Source organism: Oncorhynchus gorbuscha, unplaced genomic scaffold, assembly GCF_021184085.1.
Source record: "Oncorhynchus gorbuscha isolate QuinsamMale2020 ecotype Even-year unplaced genomic scaffold, OgorEven_v1.0 Un_scaffold_3220, whole genome shotgun sequence".
Lineage (NCBI taxonomy): Eukaryota > Metazoa > Chordata > Actinopteri > Salmoniformes > Salmonidae > Oncorhynchus > Oncorhynchus gorbuscha.
Genome location: NW_025745183.1, coordinates 24411 through 50000, shown reverse-complemented (window position 1 = coordinate 50000; position 25590 = coordinate 24411). Strand labels below are relative to the sequence as shown.

General features: G+C 36.0%; 1 protein-coding gene across 1 annotated transcript in view; it reads left to right on the top strand.

Annotated features, from left to right (window-relative positions):
• The window catches only part of LOC124017783 (protein phosphatase methylesterase 1-like), a gene marked incomplete at its 3' end in the record, with an annotated part of 34046 nt that overhangs the window by 2965 nt on the left and 5491 nt on the right, over positions 1 to 25590 (top strand). Inside the window, exons 3-8 of the mRNA XM_046332981.1 lie at positions 5097 to 5154; positions 5328 to 5379; positions 6345 to 6499; positions 7711 to 7801; positions 10033 to 10098; positions 22454 to 22607. Coding sequence (XP_046188937.1) covers positions 5097 to 5154; positions 5328 to 5379; positions 6345 to 6499; positions 7711 to 7801; positions 10033 to 10098; positions 22454 to 22607 — 576 coding nt within the window. The remainder of the gene's footprint in view (positions 1 to 5096; positions 5155 to 5327; positions 5380 to 6344; positions 6500 to 7710; positions 7802 to 10032; positions 10099 to 22453; positions 22608 to 25590) is intronic.

The following is a 25590-nucleotide window of genomic DNA, read 5'->3' as shown; positions in this document are numbered from 1 at the left end:
ACTAAACCATTACTCTAAACTAAACCATTACTCTAAACCATTACTCTAAACTAAACCATTACACTAAACTAAACCATTACTCTAAACCATTACTCTAAACCATTACTCTAAACTGAACCATTACTCTAAACTAAACCATTACTCTAAACTGAACCATTACTCTAAACCATTACTCTAAACTGAACCATTACTCTAAACCATTACTCTAAACCATTACTCTAAACTAAACCATTACTCTAAACTAAACCATTACTCTAAACTAAACCATTACTCTAAACTAAACCATTACTCTAAACTGAACCATTACTCTAAACCATTACTCTAAACTAAACCATTACTCTAAACTAAACCATTACTCTAAACTGAACCATTACTCTAAACCATTACTCTAAACTGAACCTTTACTCTAAACTAAACCATTACTCTAAACTAAACCATTACTCTAAACCATTAATCTAAACTGAACCATTACTCTAAACTAAACCATTACTCTAAACTAAACCATTACTCTAAACCATTACTCTAAACTAAACCATTACTCTAAACTACACATTACTCTAAACTGAACCATTACTCTAAACCATTACTCTAAACTAATCCATTACTCTAAACTAAACCATTACTCTAAACTGAACCATTACTCTAAACCATTACTCTAAACTAAACCATTACTCTAAACTAAACCATTACTCTAAACTGAACCATTACTCTAAACTAAACCATTACTCTAAACTAAACCATTACTCTAAACTGAACCATCACTCTAAACCATTACTCTAAACCATTACTCTAAACTGAACCATTACTCTAAACTGAACCATTACTCTAAACTGAACCATTACTCTAAACTAAACCATTACTCTAAACTGAACCATTACTCTAAACTAAACCATTACTCTAAACTAAACCATTACTCTAAACTGAACCATTACTCTAAACTGAACCATTACTCTAAACCATTACTCTAAACCATTACTCTAAACCATTACTCTAAACTAAACCATTACTCTAAACCATTACTCTAAACCATTACTCTAAACCATTACTCTAAACCATTACTCTAAACCATTACTCTAAACTAAACCATTACTCTAAACTGAACCATTACTCTAAACTAATCCATTACTCTAAACTAATCCATTACTCTAAACTAAACCATTACTCTAAACTGAACCATTACTCTAAACTAATCCATTACTCTACACTAAACCATTACTCTAAACTGAACCATTACTCTAAACTAATCCATTACTCTAAACTGAACCATTACTCTAAACTAAACCATTACTCTAAACTAATCCATTACTCTAAACCATTACTCTAAACTGAACCATTACTCTAAACTAAACCATTACTCTAAACCATTACTCTAAACTGAACCATTACTCTAAACCATTACTCTAAACCATTACTCTAAACCATTACTCTAAACTGAACCATTACTCTAAACTGAACCATTACTCTAAACTGAACCATTACTCTAAACTGAACCATTACTCTAAACTAAACCATTACTCTAAACCATTACTCTAAACCATTACTCTAAACTGAACCATTACTCTAAACTGAACCATTACTCTAAACCATTACTCTAAACTAAACCATTACTCTAAACTAAACCATTACTCTAAACCATTACTCTAAACCATTACTCTAAACCATTACTCTAAACCATTACTCTAAACTGAACCATTACTCTAAACCATTACTCTAAACCATTACTCTAAACTAAACCATTACTCTAAACTAAACCATTACTCTAAACCATTACTCTAAACCATTACTCTAAACCATTACTCTAAACCATTACTCTAAACCATTACTCTAAACTGAACCATTACTCTAAACCATTACTCTAAACTGAACCATTACTCTGAACCATTACTCTAAACTGAACCATTACTCTAAACTGAACCATTACTCTAAACCATTACTCTAAACTAATCCATTACTCTAAACTGAACCATTACTCTAAACTGAACCATTACTCTAAACTGAACCATTACTCTAAACTGAACCATTACTATAAACTGAACCATTACTATAAACTGAACCATTACTCTAAACTGAACCATTACTCTAAACCATTACTCTAAACCATTACTCTAAACCATTACTCTAAACTGAACCATTACTCTAAACCATTACTCTGAACCATTACTCTAAACCATTACTCTAAACTGAACCATTACTCTAAACTAAACCATTACTCTAAACTAAACCATTACTCTAAACCATTACTCTAAACTAAACCATTACACTAAACTAAACCATTACTCTAAACCATTACTCTAAACCATTACTCTAAACTGAACCATTACTCTAAACTGAACCATTACTCTAAACTAAACCATTACTCTAAACTGAACCATTACTCTAAACCATTACTCTAAACTGAACCATTACTCTAAACCATTACTCTAAACCATTACTCTAAACTAAACCATTACTCTAAACTGAACCATTACTCTAAACTAAACCATTACTCTAAACTAAACCATTACTCTAAACTAAACCATTACTCTAAACTAAACCATTACTCTAAACTGAACCATTACTCTAAACCATTACTCTAAACTAAACCATTACTCTAAACTAAACCATTACTCTAAACTGAACCATTACTCTAAACCATTACTCTAAACTAAACCATTACTCTAAACTAAACCATTACTCTAAACTAAACCATTACTCTAAACTAAACCATTACTCTAAACTAAACCATTACTCTAAACTGAACCTTTACTCTAAACTAAACCATTACTCTAAACTAAACCATTACTCTAAACCATTACTCTAAACTAAACCATTACTCTAAACTGAACCATTAATCTAAACTGAACCATTACTCTAAACTAAACCATTACTCTAAACTGAACCATTACTCTAAACCATTACTCTAAACTGAACCATTACTCTAAACCATTACTCTAAACTAATCCATTACTCTAAACCATTACTCTAATCCATTACTCTAAACTAATCCATTACTCTAAACTAATCCATTACTCTAAACCATTACTCTAAACTGAACCATTACTCTAAACCATTACTCTAAACTAAACCATTACTCTAAACTAATCCATTACTCTAAACTGAACCATTACTCTAAACCATTACTCTAAACTAATCCATTACTCTAAACCATTACTCTAAACTAATCCATTACTAAAAAACATTCGTCTAAACTAAACAATTACTCTAAACCATTACTCTAAACTGATCCATTACTCTAAACCATTACTCTAAACTAAACCATTACTCTAAACCATTACTCTAGACTAAACCATTACTCTAAACCATTACTCTAAACTAAACCATTACTCTAAACTAAACCATTACTCTAAACTAATCCATTACTCTAAACCATTACTCTAAACTAATCCATTACTCTAAACTAAACCATTACTCTAAACTAATCCATTACTCTAAACCGTTACTCTAAACTAAACCATTACTCTAAACTATTACTCTAATCCATTACTCTAATCCATTACTCTAAACTAAACCATTACTCATTTACATTTACATTTAAGTCATTTAGCAGACGCTCTTATCCAGAGCGACTTACAAATTGGTGCATTCACCTTATGACATCCAGTGGGACAGTCACTTAACAATAGTGCATCTAAAACTTAGGGGGGGTGGGGTGAGAGGGATTACTTAACCTATCCTAGGTATTCCTTAAAGAGGTGGGGTTTCAGGTGTCTCCGGAAGGTGGTGATTGACTCCGCTGTCCTGGCGTCGTGAGGGAGTTTGTTCCACCATTGGGGGGCCAGGGCAGCGAACAGTTTTGACTGGGCTGAGCGGGAGCTGTACTTCCTCAGTTGTAGGGAGGCGAGCAGGCCAGAGGTGGATGAACGCAGTGCCCTTGTTTGGGTGTAGGGCCTGATCAGAGCCTGGAGGTACTGAGGTGCCGTTCCCCTCACAGCTCCGTAGGCAAGCACCATGGTCTTGTAGCGGATGCGAGCTTCAACTGGAAGCCAGTGGAGAGAACGGAGGAGCGGGGTGACGTGAGAGAACTTGGGAAGGTTGAACACCAGACGGGCTGCGGCGTTCTGGATGAGTTGAAGGGGTTTAATCCATTACTCTAAACTAAACCATTACTCTAAACCATTACTCTAATCCATTACTCTAAACTAATCCATTACTCTAAACCATTACTCTAAACGAATCCATTACTCTAAACTAATCCATTACTCTAAACGAATCCATTATTCTAAACCATTACTCTAAACTAAACCATTACTCTAAACTATTACTCTAATCCATTACTCTAATCCATTACTCTAAACTAAACAATTACTCTAATCCATTACTCTAAACTAAACCATTACTCTAAACCATTACTCTAAACCGTTACTCTAAACTAATCCATTACTCTAAACTAAACCATTACTCTAAACCATTACTCTAATCCATTACTCTAAACTAATCCATTACTCTAAACCATTACTCTAAACGAATCCATTACTCTAAACTAATCCACTACTCTAAACTAATCCATTACTCTAAACTAATCCATTACTCTAAACCATTACTCTAATCCATTACTCTAAACTAATCCATTACTCTAAACTAATCCATTACTCTAATCCATTACTCTAAACTAATCCATTACTCTAAACCATTACTCTAAACTAATCCATTACTCTAAACCATTACTCTAAACTAATCCATTACTCTAAACCATTACTCTAAACTAATCCATTACTCTAAACCATTACTCTAAACTAATCCATTACTCTAAACCATTACTCTAAACTAATCCATTACTCTAAACTAATCCATTACTCTAAACTAATCCATTACTCTAATCCATTACTCTAAACTAAAACATTACTCTAAACTGTCTATACAATAAATACAGAATTTTTTGTGTGTATTTTTACTGACCAGTGTTTGAGACTGCTTAAACACTTTCCATTCCTGTAAAATAAAAGAATGTCTATTTTCTTTTGTTTCTATGTAAACTGTCCATACGGTCATCATCTATAAACTCCGGGCTCCTCTCCTGACCAGCATTTGAGATTTCCATTCCTGTTGTAATACCTGTTTTTCTTGTTAATCTGTCACTCCGTCTCCTCGGTCCCCAGACAGCCATAGCCAGTAGGGTGACCTGCAGGGTGCTGGCCATGGACCTCAGGGGTCACGGTGAGTTCAGAGAGCAAAGGTCATCTCAGAATGCCACTCTATTTGATTGTGGTGGACTAGTCATGACAATAAGGGTGTCATTTTGGATCCGTCCATAGTGTTTAATACAGTCACATCATAAAGACATCAAAACCCAATGTTTCCAGAATGTGTTCAACTCTCCTTCTCTCCAGGTTCCACCCAGGTACGTCAGTCAGACGACCTCTCCACACAGACCATGTCTAGGTAAGAAGATACACACCTGTAAAACATAAGGAAATAACTTCCTGTCCCTCTACCTCTCACCTGTCCCTCTACCTGTCCCTCTACCTCTTACCTGTATATCACCTGTCCCTCTACCTCTCACCTGTACATCACCTGTCCCTCTCTCACACCTGTCCCTCTACCTCTCACCTGTCCCTCTACCTCTCACCTGTCCCTCTACCTGTCCCTCTACCTCTTACCTGTATATCACCTGTCCCTCTACCTCTCACCTGTACATCACCTGTCCCTCTACCTCTCACCTGTCCCTCTACCTCTTACCTGTACATCACCTGTCCCTCTATCTCTCACCTGTACAGCAGCTGTCCCTCTATCTCTCACCTGTACAGCACCTGTCCCTCTATCTCTCACCTGTACACCACCTGTCCCTCTATCTCTCACCTGTACAACACCTGTCCCTCTATCTCTCACCTGCACAGCAGCTGTCCCTCTATCTCTCACCTGTACAGCACCTGTCCCTCTATCTCTCACCTGTACAGCACCTGTCCCTCTATCTCTCAGCTGTACAGCACCTGTCCCTCTATCTCTCACCTGTACAGCACCTGTCCCTCTATCTCTCACCTGTACAGCACCTGTCCCTCTATCTCTCACCTGTACAGCACCTGTCCCTCTATCTCTCACCTGTACAGCACCTGTCCCTCTATCTCTCACCTGTACAGCACCTGTCCCTCTATCTCTCACCTGTACAGCACCTGTCCCTCTATCTCTCACCTGTACAGCACCTGTCCCTCTATCTCTCACCTGTACAGCACCTGTCCCTCTATCTCTCACCTGTACAGCAGCTGTCCCTCTATCTCTCACCTGTACAGCACCTGTCCCTCTATCTCTCACCTGTACAGCACCTGTCCCTCTATCTCTCACCTGTACATCACCTGTCCCTCTATCTCTCACCTGTACTGCACCTGTCCCTCTTGTCCCGCCACTCATAGGGATGTGGCCAATGTGGTGCGAGCGTGCTACGGAGAGGCCCCTCCCCCCATCGTCCTGGTTGGTCACAGTATGGGCGGGGCCATCGCTGTCCACACCGCCTCCAGCATGCTCCTCCCCACTACTGTAGGACTGGTGGTGATAGACGTGGTGGAAGGTAGGGCCCAGTCCATACCGTTAGCAGCAGGCTCCTCCCCACTACTGTAGGATTGGTGGTGATAGACATGGTGGAAGGTAGGGCCCAGTCCATACCGTTAGCAGCAGGCTCCTCCCCACTACTGTAGGATTGGTGGTGATAGACATGGTGGAAGGTAGGGCCCAGTCCATACCGTTAGCAGCAGGCTCCTCCCCACTACTGTAGGACTGGTGGTGATAGACGTGGTGGAAGGTAGGGCCCAGTCCATACCGTTAGCAGCAGGCTCCTCCCCACTACTGTAGGATTGGTGGTGATAGACGTGGTGGAAGGTAGGGCCCAGTCCATACCGTTAGCAGCAGGCTCCTCCCCACTACTGTAGGACTGGTAGTGATAGATGTGGTGGAAGGTAGGGCCCAGTCCATACCGTTAGCAGCAGGCTCCTCCCCACTACTGTAGGATTGGTGGTGATAGACGTGGTGGAAGGTAGGGCCCAGTCCATACCGTTAGCAGCAGGCTCCTCCCCACTACACTTCAAAATCTTTGTGGGATCTGTGTAATCTGAGGGAAATATGTGTCTCTAATATGGTCATACATTTGGCAGGTTAGGAAGTGCAGCTCAGTTTCCACCTCATTTTGTGGGCAGTGAGCACATAGCTTGTCTTCTCTTGAGAGCCATGTCTGCCTACGGTGGCCTCTCTTAATAGCAAGGCTATGCTCACTGAGTCTGTACATAGTCAAAGCTTTCCATAAGTTTGGGTCAGTCACAGTGGTCAGGTATTCTGCCACTGTGTACTCTCTGTTTAGGGTCAGTCACAGTGGTCAGGTATTCTGCCACTGTGTACTCTCTGTTTAGGGTCAGTCACAGTGGTCAGGTATTCTGCCACTGTGTACTCTCTGTTTAGGGTCAGGCACAGTGGTCAGGTATTCTGCCACTGTGTACTCTCTGTTTAGGGCCAGTCACAGTGGTCAGGTATTCTGCCACTGTGTACTCTCTGTTTAGGGTCAGTCACAGTGGTCAGGTATTCTGCCACTGTGTACTCTCTGTTTAGGGTCAGTCACAGTGGTCAGGTATTCTGCCACTGTGTACATTCTGTTTAGGGCCAAGTAGCATCTTAGTTTACTCTGTTTGTTTATAAATTCTTTCCAATGTGAAGTAGATGATCTTTTTGTTTTCTCATGATTTGGTCTAATTGTGTTGCTGTCCTGGGGATCTGTGGGCTCTCTCTCTCTAGGCAGTGCCATGGAGATGCTACACAGCATGCAGAACTTCCTGAAAGGACGACCCAGGTCTTTTGAGTCTATTGCCCATGCCATAGAGTGGAGGTGAGGAGTGTTCAGCAACACACCACTCCTTATATGTTAGGTAGTGTTTCAAAGACAGTCTAAAGAAATATTGTGTATTGTTGTATTATTATTATTAGCGGTCTGTTCCATAGAGTGCTATGCTATGCTATGATATGCTAATTTTACGTGTTTCACAGTGTTGGTAGTGCTGTTCCATAGAGTGCTATGCTATGCTACGTTTCAGTGTTTCACAGTATTGGTAGTGCTGTTCCATAGAGTGCTATGCTATGCTACGTTTCAGTGTTTCACAGTGTTGGTAGTGCTGTTCCATAGAGTGCTATGCTATGCTACGTTTCAGTGTTTCACAGTGTTGGTAGTGCTGTTCCATAGAGTGCTATGCTATGCTACGTTTCAGTGTTTCACAGTGTTGGTAGTGCTGTTCCATAGAGTGCTATGCTATGCTATGCTATGCTATACTATGCTATGCTACTTTTCAGTGTTTCACAGTGTTGGTAGTGCTGTTCCATAGAGTGAAATGCTATGCTACGTTTCAGTGTTTCACAGTGTTGGTAGTGCTGTTCCATAGAGTGCTATGCTATGCTATGCTATGCTACGTTTCAGTGTTTCATAGTGTTGGTAGTGCTGTTCCATAGAGTGCTATGCTATGCTATGCTATGCTATGCTATGCTACGTTTCAGTGTTTCATAGTGTTGGTAGTGCTGTTCCATAGAGTGCTATGCTATGCTACGTTTCAGTGTTTCACAGTGTTGGTAGTGCTGTTCCATAGAGTGCTATGCTATGCTATGCTATGCTATGCTATGCTACGTTTCAGTGTTTCATAGTGTTGGTAGTGCTGTTCCATAGAGTGCTATGCTATGCTACGTTTCAGTGTTTCACAGTATTGGTAGTGCTGTTCCATAGAGTGCTATGCTATGCTATGCTATGTTTCAGTGTTTCACAGTGTTGGTAGTGCTGTTCCATAGAGTGCTATGCTATGCTATGCTATGTTTCAGTGTTTCACAGTGTTGGTAGTGCTGTTCCATAGAGTGCTATGCTATGCTATGCTACGTTTCAGTGTTTCACAGTGTTGGTAGTGCTGTTCCATAGAGTGCTATGCTATGCTATGCTATGCTACGTTTCAGTGTTTCACAGTATTGGTAGTGCTGTTCCATAGAGTGCTATGCTATGCTACGTTTCAGTGTTTCACAGTGCTGGTAGTGCTGTTCCATAGAGTGCTATGCTATGCTACGTTTCAGTGTTTCACAGTGTTGGTAGTGCTCTTTCTCAACTGTTCCTGTTCCATAGAGTGCTATGCTATGCTATGCTATGCTATGCTATGCTATGCTATGCTACGTTTCAGTGTTTCATAGTGTTGGTAGTGCTGTTCCATAGAGTGCTATGCTATGCTATGCTATGCTACGTTTCAGTGTTTCATAGTGTTGGTAGTGCTGTTCCATAGAGTGCTATGCTATGCTATGCTATGCTATGCTACGTTTCAGTGTTTCATAGTGTTGGTAGTGCTGTTCCATAGAGTGCTATGCTATGCTACGTTTCAGTGTTTCACAGTGTTGGTAGTGCTGTTCCATAGAGTGCTATGCTATGCTATGCTACGTTTCAGTGTTTCATAGTGTTGGTAGTGCTGTTCCATAGAGTGCTATGCTATGCTACGTTTCAGTGTTTCACAGTATTGGTAGTGCTGTTCCATAGAGTGCTATGCTATGCTATGCTATGTTTCAGTGTTTCACAGTGTTGGTAGTGCTGTTCCATAGAGTGCTATGCTATGCTATGCTATGTTTCAGTGTTTCACAGTGTTGGTAGTGCTGTTCCATAGAGTGCTATGCTATGCTATGCTACGTTTCAGTGTTTCACAGTGTTGGTAGTGCTGTTCCATAGAGTGCTATGCTATGCTATGCTATGCTACGTTTCAGTGTTTCACAGTATTGGTAGTGCTGTTCCATAGAGTGCTATGCTATGCTACGTTTCAGTGTTTCACAGTGTTGGTAGTGCTGTTCCATAGAGTGCTATGCTATGCTATGCTATGCTACGTTTCAGTGTTTCACAGTATTGGTAGTGCTGTTCCATAGAGTGCTATGCTATGCTACGTTTCAGTGTTTCACAGTGTTGGTAGTGCTCTTTCTCAACTGTTCCTGTTCTCTCTCTCTCTCTCTCTCTCTCTCTCTCTCTCTCTCTCTCTCTCTCTCTCTCTCTCTCTCTCTCTCTCTCTCTCTCTCTCTCTCTGTGTGTGTGTGTGTTCATGCTCTCTCCTTCAGTGTTAAGAGCGGTCAGATCAGGAACCGGGAATCAGCACGAGTATCCATGGTGGGACAGATCAAGAGGTAAACCATCCTGATCCTACTCTACTGGAACCAGAGGGGAATACTGCACAGCCGCCTAAATATTCTGAAATAACTTTACAAAATCTGATAGACTCCGAACACATATCTTAATTGATCTATCTTTCCTAACAAACCAGAAAATCTGTTTATCAATGTTAGCTGGCTAATTTACTGATAACGCTTTGATGATGGTGGAAAATCCTGGACTATAAAAATATATACTGTATATGAAATAACACAGTTAGTCCTATCCTGGACATCCCTAAAACACTTCTACCCTATATATATATATATATATACTGTATATTAAATAACACAGTCCTATCCTGGACATCCCTAAAACAGAACTTCTACCCTATATATATATACTGTATATTAAATAACACAGTCCTATCCTGGACATCCCTAAAACACTTCTACCCTATAAAAAAAAATATATATATATATATATACTGTATATGAAATAACACAGTTAGTCCTATCCTGGACATCCCTAAAACACTTCTACCCTATATATATATATATATATATATATATATATACTGTATATTAAATAACACAGTTAGTCCTATCCTGGACATCCCTAAAACACTTCTACCCTATATATATATATATATATATATATATATATATATATATATATATATATATATATATATATATATATATATATATATATATATATATATATATATATATACTGTATATTAAATAACACAGTCCTATCCTGGACATCCCTAAAACACTTCTACCCTATATATATATATACTGTATATTAAATAACACAGTCCTATCCTGGACATCCCTAAAACAGAACTTCTACCCTATATATATATACTGTATATTAAATAACACAGTCCTATCCTGGACATCCCTAAAACAGAACTTCTACCCTATATATATACTGTATATTAAATAACACAGTCCTATCCTGGACATCCCTAAAACAGAACTTCTACCCTATATATATATACTGTATATTAAATAACACAGTCCTATCCTGGACATCCCTAAAACAGAACTTCTACCCTATATATATATACTGTATATTAAATAACACAGTCCTATCCTGGACATCCCTAAAACACTTCTACCCTATAAAAAAAAAAAATATATATATATATACTGTATATGAAATAACACAGTTAGTCCTATCCTGGACATCCCTAAAACACTTCTACCCTATATATATATATACTGTATATTAAATAACACAGTCCTATCCTGGACATCCCTAAAACACTTCTACCCTATATATATATACTGTATATTAAATAACACAGTCCTATCCTGGACATCCCTAAAACAGAACTTCTACCCTATATATATACTGTATATTAAATAACACAGTCCTATCCTGGACATCCCTAAAACAGAACTTCTACCCTATATATATATACTGTATATTAAATAACACAGTCCTATCCTGGACATCCCTAAAACAGAACTTCTACCCTATATATATATACTGTATATTAAATAACACAGTCCTATCCTGGACATCCCTAAAACACTTCTACCCTATAAAAAAAAATATATATATATATATATATATACTGTATATGAAATAACACAGTTAGTCCTATCCTGGACATCCCTAAAACACTTCTACCCTATATATATATATATATATATACTGTATATTAAATAACACAGTTAGTCCTATCCTGGACATCCCTAAAACACTTCTACCCTATATATATATATATATATATATATATATATATATATATATATATATATATATATATATATATATATATATATATATATATATATATATATATATATATATATACTGTATATTAAATAACACAGTCCTATCCTGGACATCCCTAAAACACTTCTACCCTATAAATATATATACTGTATATGAAATAACACAGTCCTATCCTGGACATCCCTAAAACACTTCTACCCTATATATATATATACTGTATATGAAATAACACAGTTAGTCCTATCCTGGACATCCCTAAAACACTTCTACCCTATATATATATATACTGTATATTAAATAACACAGTCCTATCCTGGACATCCCTAAAACACTTCTACCCTATATATATATACTGTATATGAAATAACACAGTTAGTCCTATCCTGGACATCCCTAAAACACTTCTACCCTATATATATATATATATATACTGTATATGAAATAACACAGTTAGTCCTATCCTGGACATCCCTAAAACACTTCTACCCTATATATATATATACTGTATATGAAATAACACAGTTAGTCCTATCCTGGACATCCCTAAAACACTTCTACCCTATATATATATATATATATATATATATATATATATATATATATATATATATATATATATATATATATATATATATATATATATATATATACTGTATATTAAATAACACAGTTAGTCCTATCCTGGACATCCCTAAAACACTTCTACCCTATAAAATATATACTGTATATTAAATAACACAGTTAGTCCTATCCTGGACATCCCTAAAACACTTCTACCCTATAAAAATATATACTGTATATTAAATAACACAGTTAGTCCTATCCTGGACATCCCTAAAACACTTCTACCCTATAAAAATATATACTGTATATTAAATAACACAGTTAGTCCTATCCTGGACATCCCTAAAACACTTCTACCCTATATATATATATATATATATATATATATATATATATATATATATATATATATATATATATATATATATATATATATACTGTATATTAAATAACACAGTTAGTCCTATCCTGGACATCCTAAAACACTTCTACCCTATATATATATATATATATATATATATATATATATATATATATATATATATATATATATATATATATATATATATATACTGTATATTAAATAACACAGTTAGTCCTATCCTGGACATCCCTAAAACACTTCTACCCTATAAAATATATACTGTATATTAAATAACACAGTTAGTCCTATCCTGGACATCCCTAAAACACTTCTACCCTATATATATATATACTGTATATGAAATAACACAGTTAGTCCTATCCTGGACATCCCTAAAACACTTCTACCCTATATATATATATATATATATATATATATATATATATATATATATATATATATATATATATATATATATATATATATATATATATACTGTATATTAAATAACACAGTTAGTCCTATCCTGGACATCCCTAAAACACTTCTACCCTATATATATATATATATATATATATATATATATATATATATATATATATATATATATATATATATATATATATATATATACTGTATATTAAATAACACAGTTAGTCCTATCCTGGACATCCCTAAAACACTTCTACCCTATAAAATATATACTGTATATTAAATAACACAGTTAGTCCTATCCTGGACATCCCTAAAACACTTCTACCCTATAAAAATATATACTGTATATTAAATAACACAGTTAGTCCTATCCTGGACATCCCTAAAACACTTCTACCCTATAAAAATATATACTGTATATTAAATAACACAGTTAGTCCTATCCTGGACATCCCTAAAACACTTCTACCCTATATATATATATATATATATATATATATATATATATATATATATATATATACTGTATATTAAATAACACAGTCCTATCCTGGACATCCCTAAAACACTTCTACCCTATATATAAAACATAACTTCTACCCTATAAAAATATATACTGTATATTAAATAACACAGTCCTATCCTGGACATCCCTAAAACAGAACTTCTACCCTATATATATACTGTATATTAAATAACACAGTCCTATCCTGGACATCCCTAAAACAGAACTTCTACCCTATATATATATACTGTATATTAAATAACACAGTCCTATCCTGGACATCCCTAAAACAGAACTTCTACCCTATATATATATACTGTATATTAAATAACACAGTCCTATCCTGGACATCCCTAAAACACTTCTACCCTATAAAAAATATATATATATATATATACTGTATATGAAATAACACAGTTAGTCCTATCCTGACATCCCTAAAACACTTCTACCCTATATATATATATATATATATATATATATATATATATATATATATATATACTGTATATGAAATAACACAGTTAGTCCTATCCTGGACATCCCTAAAACACTTCTACCCTATATATATATACTGTATATTAAATAACACAGTCCTATCCTGGACATCCCTAAAACACTTCTACCCTATATATATACTGTATATTAAATAACACAGTTAGTCCTATCCTGGACATCCCTAAAACACTTCTACCCTATATATATATATATATATATATATACTGTATATTAAATAACACAGTTAGTCCTATCCTGGACATCCCTAAAACACTTCTACCCTATATATATATATATATATATATATATATATATATATATATATATATATATATATATATATACTGTATATTAAATAACACAGTCCTATCCTGGACATCCCTAAAACACTTCTACCCTATAAATATATATACTGTATATGAAATAACACAGTCCTATCCTGGACATCCCTAAAACACTTCTACCCTATATATATATATACTGTATATGAAATAACACAGTTAGTCCTATCCTGGACATCCCTAAAACACTTCTACCCTATATATATATATACTGTATATTAAATAACACAGTCCTATCCTGGACATCCCTAAAACACTTCTACCCTATATATATATACTGTATATGAAATAACACAGTTAGTCCTATCCTGGACATCCCTAAAACACTTCTACCCTATATATATATATATATATACTGTATATGAAATAACACAGTTAGTCCTATCCTGGACATCCCTAAAACACTTCTACCCTATATATATATATACTGTATATGAAATAACACAGTTAGTCCTATCCTGGACATCCCTAAAACACTTCTACCCTATATATATATATATATATATATATATATATATATATATATATATATATATATATATATATATATATATATATATATATACTGTATATTAAATAACACAGTTAGTCCTATCCTGGACATCCCTAAAACACTTCTATATATATATATATATATATATATATATATATATATATATATATATATATATATATATATATATATATACTGTATATTAAATAACACAGTTAGTCCTATCCTGGACATCCCTAAAACACTTCTACCCTATAAAATATATACTGTATATTAAATAACACAGTCCTATCCTGGACATCCCTAAAACAGAACTTCTACCCTATATATATATACTGTATATTAAATAACACAGTCCTATCCTGGACATCCCTAAAACAGAACTTCTACCCTATATATATATACTGTATATTAAATAACACAGTCCTATCCTGGACATCCCTAAAACACTTCTACCCTATAAAAAAAAAATATATATATATATACTGTATATGAAATAACACAGTTAGTCCTATCCTGGACATCCCTAAAACACTTCTACCCTATATATATATATATATATATATATATATATATATATATATATATATATACTGTATATGAAATAACACAGTTAGTCCTATCCTGGACATCCCTAAAACACTTCTACCCTATATATATATACTGTATATTAAATAACACAGTCCTATCCTGGACATCCCTAAAACACTTCTACCCTATATATATACTGTATATTAAATAACACAGTTAGTCCTATCCTGGACATCCCTAAAACACTTCTACCCTATATATATATATATATATATATATACTGTATATTAAATAACACAGTTAGTCCTATCCTGGACATCCCTAAAACACTTCTACCCTATATATATATATATATATATACTGTATATTAAATAACACAGTCCTATCCTGGACATCCCTAAAACACTTCTACCCTATAAATATATATACTGTATATGAAATAACACAGTCCTATCCTGGACATCCCTAAAACACTTCTACCCTATATATATATATACTGTATATGAAATAACACAGTTAGTCCTATCCTGGACATCCCTAAAACACTTCTACCCTATATATATATATACTGTATATTAAATAACACAGTCCTATCCTGGACATCCCTAAAACACTTCTACCCTATATATATATACTGTATATGAAATAACACAGTTAGTCCTATCCTGGACATCCCTAAAACACTTCTACCCTATATATATATATATATATACTGTATATGAAATAACACAGTTAGTCCTATCCTGGACATCCCTAAAACACTTCTACCCTATATATATATATACTGTATATGAAATAACACAGTTAGTCCTATCCTGGACATCCCTAAAACACTTCTACCCTATAAAAATATATACTGTATATTAAATAACACAGTTAGTCCTATCCTGGACATCCCTAAAACACTTCTACCCTATAAAAATATATACTGTATATTAAATAACACAGTTAGTCCTATCCTGGACATCCCTAAAACACTTCTACCCTATAAAAATATATACTGTATATTAAATAACACAGTTAGTCCTATCCTGGACATCCCTAAAACACTTCTACCCTATATATATATATATATATATATATATATATATATATATATATATATACTGTATATTAAATAACACAGTCCTATCCTGGACATCCCTAAAACACTTCTACCCTATATATAAAACATAACTTCTACCCTATAAAAATATATACTGTATATTAAATAACACAGTCCTATCCTGGACATCCCTAAAACAGAACTTCTACCCTATATATATACTGTATATTAAATAACACAGTCCTATCCTGGACATCCCTAAAACAGAACTTCTACCCTATATATATATACTGTATATTAAATAACACAGTCCTATCCTGGACATCCCTAAAACAGAACTTCTACCCTATATATATATACTGTATATTAAATAACACAGTCCTATCCTGGACATCCCTAAAACACTTCTACCCTATAAAAAAATATATATATATATATACTGTATATGAAATAACACAGTTAGTCCTATCCTGGACATCCCTAAAACACTTCTACCCTATATATATATATATATATATATATATATATATATATATATATATATATATATATATATATATATACTGTATATGAAATAACACAGTTAGTCCTATCCTGGACATCCCTAAAACACTTCTACCCTATATATATATACTGTATATTAAATAACACAGTCCTATCCTGGACATCCCTAAAACACTTCTACCCTATATATATACTGTATATTAAATAACACAGTTAGTCCTATCCTGGACATCCCTAAAACACTTCTACCCTATATATATACTGTATATTAAATAACACAGTTAGTCCTATCCTGGACATCCCTAAAACACTTCTACCCTATATATATATATATATATACTGTATATTAAATAACACAGTTAGTCCTATCCTGGACATCCCTAAAACACTTCTACCCTATATATATATATATATATACTGTATATGAAATAACACAGTTAGTCCTATCCTGGACATCCCTAAAACACTTCTACCCTATATATATATATATATATACTGTATATGAAATAACACAGTTAGTCCTATCCTGGACATCCCTAAAACACTTCTACCCTATATATATATATACTGTATATGAAATAACACAGTTAGTCCTATCCTGGACATCCCTAAAACACTTCTACCCTATATATATATATATATATATATATATATATATATATATATATATATATATATATATACTGTATATTAAATAACACAGTTAGTCCTATCCTGGACATCCCTAAAACACTTCTACCCTATATATATATATATATATATATATATATATATATATATATATATATATACTGTATATTAAATAACACAGTTAGTCCTATCCTGGACATCCCTAAAACACTTCTACCCTATAAAATATATACTGTATATTAAATAACACAGTTAGTCCTATCCTGGACATCCCTAAAACACTTCTACCCTATAAAAATATATACTGTATATTAAATAACACAGTTAGTCCTATCCTGGACATCCCTAAAACACTTCTACCCTATATATATATATATATATATATATATATATATATATACTGTATATTAAATAACACAGTCCTATCCTGGACATCCCTAAAACACTTCTACCCTATATATAAAACATAACTTCTACCCTATAAAAATATATACTGTATATTAAATAACACAGTCCTATCCTGGACATCCCTAAAACAGAACTTCTACCCTATATATATACTGTATATTAAATAACACAGTCCTATCCTGGACATCCCTAAAACAGAACTTCTACCCTATATATATATACTGTATATTAAATAACACAGTCCTATCCTGGACATCCCTAAAACAGAACTTCTACCCTATATATATATACTGTATATTAAATAACACAGTCCTATCCTGGACATCCCTAAAACACTTCTACCCTATAAAAAAAAATATATATATATATATACTGTATATGAAATAACACAGTTAGTCCTATCCTGGACATCCCTAAAACACTTCTACCCTATATATATATATATATATATATATATATATACTGTATATTAAATAACACAGTTAGTCCTATCCTGGACATCCCTAAAACACTTCTACCCTATATATATATATATATATATATATATATATATATATATATATATATATATATATATATATATATATATATATATATATATATATATATATATACTGTATATTAAATAACACAGTCCTATCCTGGACATCCCTAAAACACTTCTACCCTATATATATATATACTGTATATTAAATAACACAGTCCTATCCTGGACATCCCTAAAACAGAACTTCTACCCTATATATATATACTGTATATTAAATAACACAGTCCTATCCTGGACATCCCTAAAACAGAACTTCTACCCTATATATATACTGTATATTAAATAACACAGTCCTATCCTGGACATCCCTAAAACAGAACTTCTACCCTATATATATATACTGTATATTAAATAACACAGTCCTATCCTGGACATCCCTAAAACAGAACTTCTACCCTATATATATATACTGTATATTAAATAACACAGTCCTATCCTGGACATCCCTAAAACACTTCTACCCTATAAAAAAAAAAATATATATATATATATATATACTGTATATGAAATAACACAGTTAGTCCTATCCTGGACATCCCTAAAACACTTCTACCCTATATATATATATACTGTATATTAAATAACACAGTCCTATCCTGGACATCCCTAAAACACTTCTACCCTATATATATATACTGTATATTTACATTTACATTTAAGTATATGAAATAACACAGTTAGTCCTATCCTGGACATCCCTAAAACACTTCTACCCTATATATATATATATATATATATATATACTGTATATGAAATAACACAGTTAGTCCTATCCTGGACATCCCTAAAACACTTCTACCCTATATATATATATATATATACTGTATATGAAATAACACAGTTAGTCCTATCCTGGACATCCCTAAAACACTTCTACCCTATATATATATATATATACTGTATATGAAATAACACAGTTAGTCCTATCCTGGACATCCCTAAAACACTTCTACCCTATATATATATATACTGTATGTTAAATAACACAGTTAGTCCTATCCTGGACATCCCTAAAACACTTCTACCCTATATATATATATATATATACTGTATATGAAATAACACAGTTAGTCCTATCCTGGACATCCCTAAAACACTTCTACCCTATATATATATATATATACTGTATATGAAATAACACAGTTAGTCCTATCCTGGACATCCCTAAAACACTTCTACCCTATATATATATATACTGTATGTTAAATAACACAGTTAGTCCTATCCTGGACATCCCTAAAACACTTCTACCCTATATATATATATATATATATATATATATATATATATATATATATATATATATATATATATATACTGTATATTAAATAACACAGTTAGTCCTATCCTGGACATCCCTAAAACACTTCTACCCTATATATATATATATATATATATATATATATATATATATATATATACTGTATATTAAATAACACAGTTAGTCCTATCCTGGACATCCCTAAAACACTTCTACCCTATAAAATATATACTGTATATTAAATAACACAGTTAGTCCTATCCTGGACATCCCTAAAACACTTCTACCCTATAAAAATATATACTGTATATTAAATAACACAGTTAGTCCTATCCTGGACATCCCTAAAACACTTCTACCCTATATATATATATATATATATATATATATATATATATATATATATATATATATACTGTATATTAAATAACACAGTCCTATCCTGGACATCCCTAAAACACTTCTACCCTATATATAAAACATAACTTCTACCCTATAAAAATATATACTGTATATTAAATAACACAGTTAGTCCTATCCTGGACATCCCTAAAAGACTTCTACCCTATATATATATATACTGTATATGAAATAACACAGTCCTATCCTGGACATCCCTAAAACACTTCTACCCTATATATATAATTACCAAACTGAGCAATTGGGGTAGAAGGGCCTTGATCAGAGAGGTGACCAAGAAACTGATGGTCACTCTGACAGAGCTCCAGAGTTCCTCTGTGGAGATGGGAGAACCTTCCACCTCTTCAGTACTCCACCAATCAGGCCTTTATAGTAGAGTGGCCAGACAGAAGCCACTCAGTATAAGGAACATTACGGCCCGCTTGGAGTTTGCCAAAAGGCACCTAAAGGACTCTCAGACCATCAGAAACAAGTTTCTCTGGTCTGATGAACCCAAGATTGAATTCTTTGGCCTGAATACCAAGCCTCACATCTGGAGGAAGCCTGGCACCATCCCTATAGTGAAGCATGGTGGTGGCAGTGGACATTGAGAAAGAAACCCAGCAAGGTTTAGACAAACCCCAACTGTCGCAAACCGAATGCTAGCCTAGTAGCTTGAGGAAATAATGTCTTTAATAACGTTTTTTACATGGGAGATGAAGTTTATAAATTGACTGGCTGGGGTGTGGGCTGGTGGATGTGCATTGATACATCTAATGCAACTGTGAACTGGAATTACACCGGGGGGAATACGGAGATTGTAGTGCTATAACTCCCTGCTCTTAACCAATCAGCATCCAGTATCCGAACACACCATTTTATAACGGTTGGTAGATTATGCCAATACCTACAAGTTTTTTATTTCTTTTTTATTTTAACCCCCAATTCCGTGGTATCCAATTGTTTTTTAGTAGCTACTATCTTGTCTCATCGCTACAACTCCCGTACGGGCTCGGGAGAGACGAAGGTTGAAAGTCATGCGTCCTCCGATACACAACCCAACCAAGCTGTACTGCTTCTTAACACAACCCAGAAGCCAACCGCACCAATGTGTCGGAGGAAACACCGTGCACCTGGCAACCTTGGTTAGCGCGCACTGTGCCCGGCCCGCCACAGGAGTCACTGGTGTGCGATGAGACAAGGATTTCCCCTAACCCTCCCTAACCCGGACGACGCTAGGCCACTTGTGCGTCGCCCCACGGACCTCCCGGTCGCGGCCTGTTACGACAGGGACTGGGCGCGAACCCAGAGTCTCTGGTGGCACAGCTGGCGCTGCAGTACAGCGCCCTTAACCACTGCGCCAATGAAGGCCAAGTTTGACGCGTTAATCTACCAGACTCTTCACGCATTTGGGCAGAAGTGTCTGGGAAGAAGATGACCCAAAACCGAACCTTAAAGACGTCCTCTGGCGATTTTGGAACTTTTACTGTTGAAAGCGATACTCAAGTATAAATACAATAAATGTTCCGCCTGCGGCTATGGAACCCTGACCTGTTCACTGTGATTATTTATGAACACTTGAACATCTTGGCCATGTTCTGTTATATTCTCCACCCGGCACAGCCAGAAGAGGACTGGCCACCCCTCAGAACCTGATTCCTCTCTAGGTTTCTTCCTAGGTTTTGGCCTTTCTAGGGAGTTTTTCCTAGCCACCGTGCTTCTACACCTGCATTGCTTGCTGTTTGGGGTTTTAGGCTGGGTTTCTGTACAGCACTTTGAGATATCAGCTGATGTAAGAAGGGCTTTATAAATAAATTACATTTGATTTAAAGTAGACTAATCGGTTAAAAAAAAACACAAAAAAAGAGCAAAATAGTGTTGTTTTTTTATACACAACTGCAAACTTCACAAAGGGAATCTGTGATCTGCATCATGACTTACCTGGACCACCTATTGAGATGTGCCTTCTGTTCAGTAAATCAGGTGTTAAACAGAGACTGGAGTTCCACTTTAACCACTTAGAATGTCAACTTCAATGGGGTGACATCAGAGATGGACATCCCAAGGATCCAATTTAGACTTCTCAAAATGTCTCACCTGCACTCTGTAGGCATGTAGAGGTGGAGGATGTTGTTGAATCGCCTGAGCAGGCCGTCCCTGTTAGTGACGTAGTCGTCGAGGGCAACGAGGAGATCTGCGTTGACCCGAGCTATGTTAGTGACAAGCCAGACGGTACATCAGAGGTGAGCATCCCGGAACCCGAGGTAAGAAACCAACGTCCTTTACTCTCTCTCACACTCTCACACTCACACACACACACACACACACACACACACACACACACACACACACACACACACACACACACACACACACACACACACACACACACACACACACACACACACACACACACACACACACCACCATTTTGTTTGTTGTTTGACCTCTATTTAAGCAGGGCACTCACCATTAAGAAAAGGGTATCTTTTACAAGGGAGCAAATATATACAGTGCCTTGCGGAAGTATTCGGCCCCCTTGAACTTTGCGACCTTTTGCCACATTTCAGGCTTCAAACATAAAGATATAAAACTGTATTTTTTTTGTGAAGAATCAACAACAAGTGGGACACAATCATGAAGTGGAACAACATTTATTGGATATTTCAAACTTTTTTAACAAATCAAAAACTGAAAAATTGGGCGTGCAGCCTTGAAGCCTGAAATGTGGCAAAAGGTCGCAAAGGCCAAGGGGGCCGAATACTTTCGCAAGCCACTGTATTATCAGAAACATTATCAAAAGACAAAAAATCAAACAAAAACTATATAATGTAATAGAAAAACCAGTAAATTACAACACAACACGCTATTCAAGAAGAAGGTCCCCAGTCGATAATTGAATATGCCAGAACGGCAACAGAACATTGAAACGTAATTGTGTAGTTGGATCCAGCAATGAAGTGCTTTAAAACTATAAGAGGATTTACTTAAGTAGTTCGGTGCAGTGTTAATTTTGTAGATAGATTTTCTTAATGAGACTATAACTTATTGAATAGATCCAGAAAAAAATATATATAACTAAATGAAAAATATTTAAATGTTGACTAAAACGAGACAATATTATCTCTGTGACTAAAATATGACTACTAAGTGGACTGGACAATAGTTTTTGGAGATATTGAGAACTTTTGACATCATGATAAACACAATTAATATTAGCGTTGATGGGAAGAACACGCCGCACCCGGTACACAGCCGACATCAGCTGGTGAGCTACAGAGGAGCAAGTGATGTGTGGGCAGACAAGCTCTGGCTCCGCCTCCAATCATATTCATGGTAGAATCCACAGCGGCTACTGTAGAGGACTCTAGTCTCCTGGTTCATATTCATGGTAGAATCCACAGCGGCTACTGGAGAGGACTCTCGTCTCCTGGTTCATATTCATGGTAGAATCCACAGCGGCTACTGGAGAGGACTCCAGTCTCCTGGTTCATAATCATGGTAGAATCCACAGCGGCTACTGGAGAGGAATCTAGTCTCCTGGTTCATATTCATGGTAGAATCCACAGCGGCTACTGGAGAGGACTCTAGTCTCCTGGTTCATATTCATGGTAGAATCCACAGCGGCTACTGGAGAGGACTCTCGTCTCCTGGTTCATATTCATGGTAGAATCCACAGCGGCTACTGGAGAGGACTCTCGTCTCCTGGTTCATATTCATGGTAGAATCCACAGCGGCTACTGGAGAGGACTCCAGTCTCCTGGTTCATAATCATGGTAGAATCCACAGCGGCTACTGGAGAGGAATCTAGTCTCCTGGTTCATATTCATGGTAGAATCCACAGCGGCTACTGGAGAGGACTAGTCTCCTGGTTCATATTCATGGTAGAATCCACAGCAGCTACTGGAGAGGACTCTCGTCTCCTGGTTCATATTCATGGTAGAATCCACAGCGGCTACTGGAGAGGACTCTCGTCTCCTGGTTCATATTCATGGTAGAATCCACAGCGGCTACTGGAGAGGACTCAGTCTCCTGGTTCATAATCATGGTAGAATCCACAGCGGCTACTGGAGAGGAATCTAGTCTCCTGGTTCATATTCATGGTAGAATCCACAGCGGCTACTGGAGAGGACTAGTCTCCTGGTTCATATTCATGGTAGAATCCACAGCAGCTACTGGAGAGGACTCTAGTCTCCTGGATCATATTCATGGTAGAATCCACAGCAGCTACTGGAGAGGACTCTAGTCTCCTGGTTCATATTCATGGTAGAATCCACAGCGGCTACTGGAAAGGACTCTAGTCTCCTGGTTCATAATCATGGTAGAATCCACAGCGGCTACTGGAGAGGACTCTAGTCTCCTGGTTCATAATCATGGTAGAATCCACAGCGGCTACTGGAGAGGACTCTAGTCTCCTGGTTCATATTCATGGTAGAATCCACAGCGGCTACTGGAGAGGACTCTAGTCTCCTGGTTCATAATCATGGTAGAATCCACAGCGGCTACTGGAGAGGACTCGAGTCTCCTGGTTCATATTCATGGTAGAATCCACAGCGGCTACTGGAGAGGACTCTAGTCTCCTGGTTCATATTCATGGTAGAATCCACAGCGGCTACTGGAGAGGACTCTAGTCTCCTGGTTCATAATCATGGTAGAATCCACAGTGGCTACTGGAGAGGACTCGAGTCTCCTGGTTCATATTCATGGTAGAATCCACAGCGGCTACTGGAGAGGACTCTAGTCTCCTGGTTCATATTCATGGTAGAATCCACAGCGGCTACTGGAGAGGACTCCAGTCTCCTGGTTCATAATCATGGTAGAATCCACAGCGGCTACTGGAGAGGACTCCAGTCTCCTGGTTCATAATCATGGTAGAATCCACAGCGGCTACTGGAGAGGACTCCAGTCTCCTGGTTCATAATCATGGTAGAATCCACAGCGGCTACTGGAGAGGACTCGAGTCTCCTGGTTCATATTCATGGTAGAATCCACAGCGGCTACTGGAGAGGACTCTAGTCTCCTGGTTCATATTCATGGTAGAATCCACAGCGGCTACTGGAAAGGACTCTAGTCTCCTGGTTCATAATCATGGTAGAATCCACAGCGGCTACTGGAGAGGACTCTAGTCTCCTGGTTCATAATCATGGTAGAATCCACAGCGGCTACTGGAGAGGACTCTAGTCTCCTGGTTCATATTCATGGTAGAATCCACAGCGGCTACTGGAGAGGACTCTAGTCTCCTGGTTC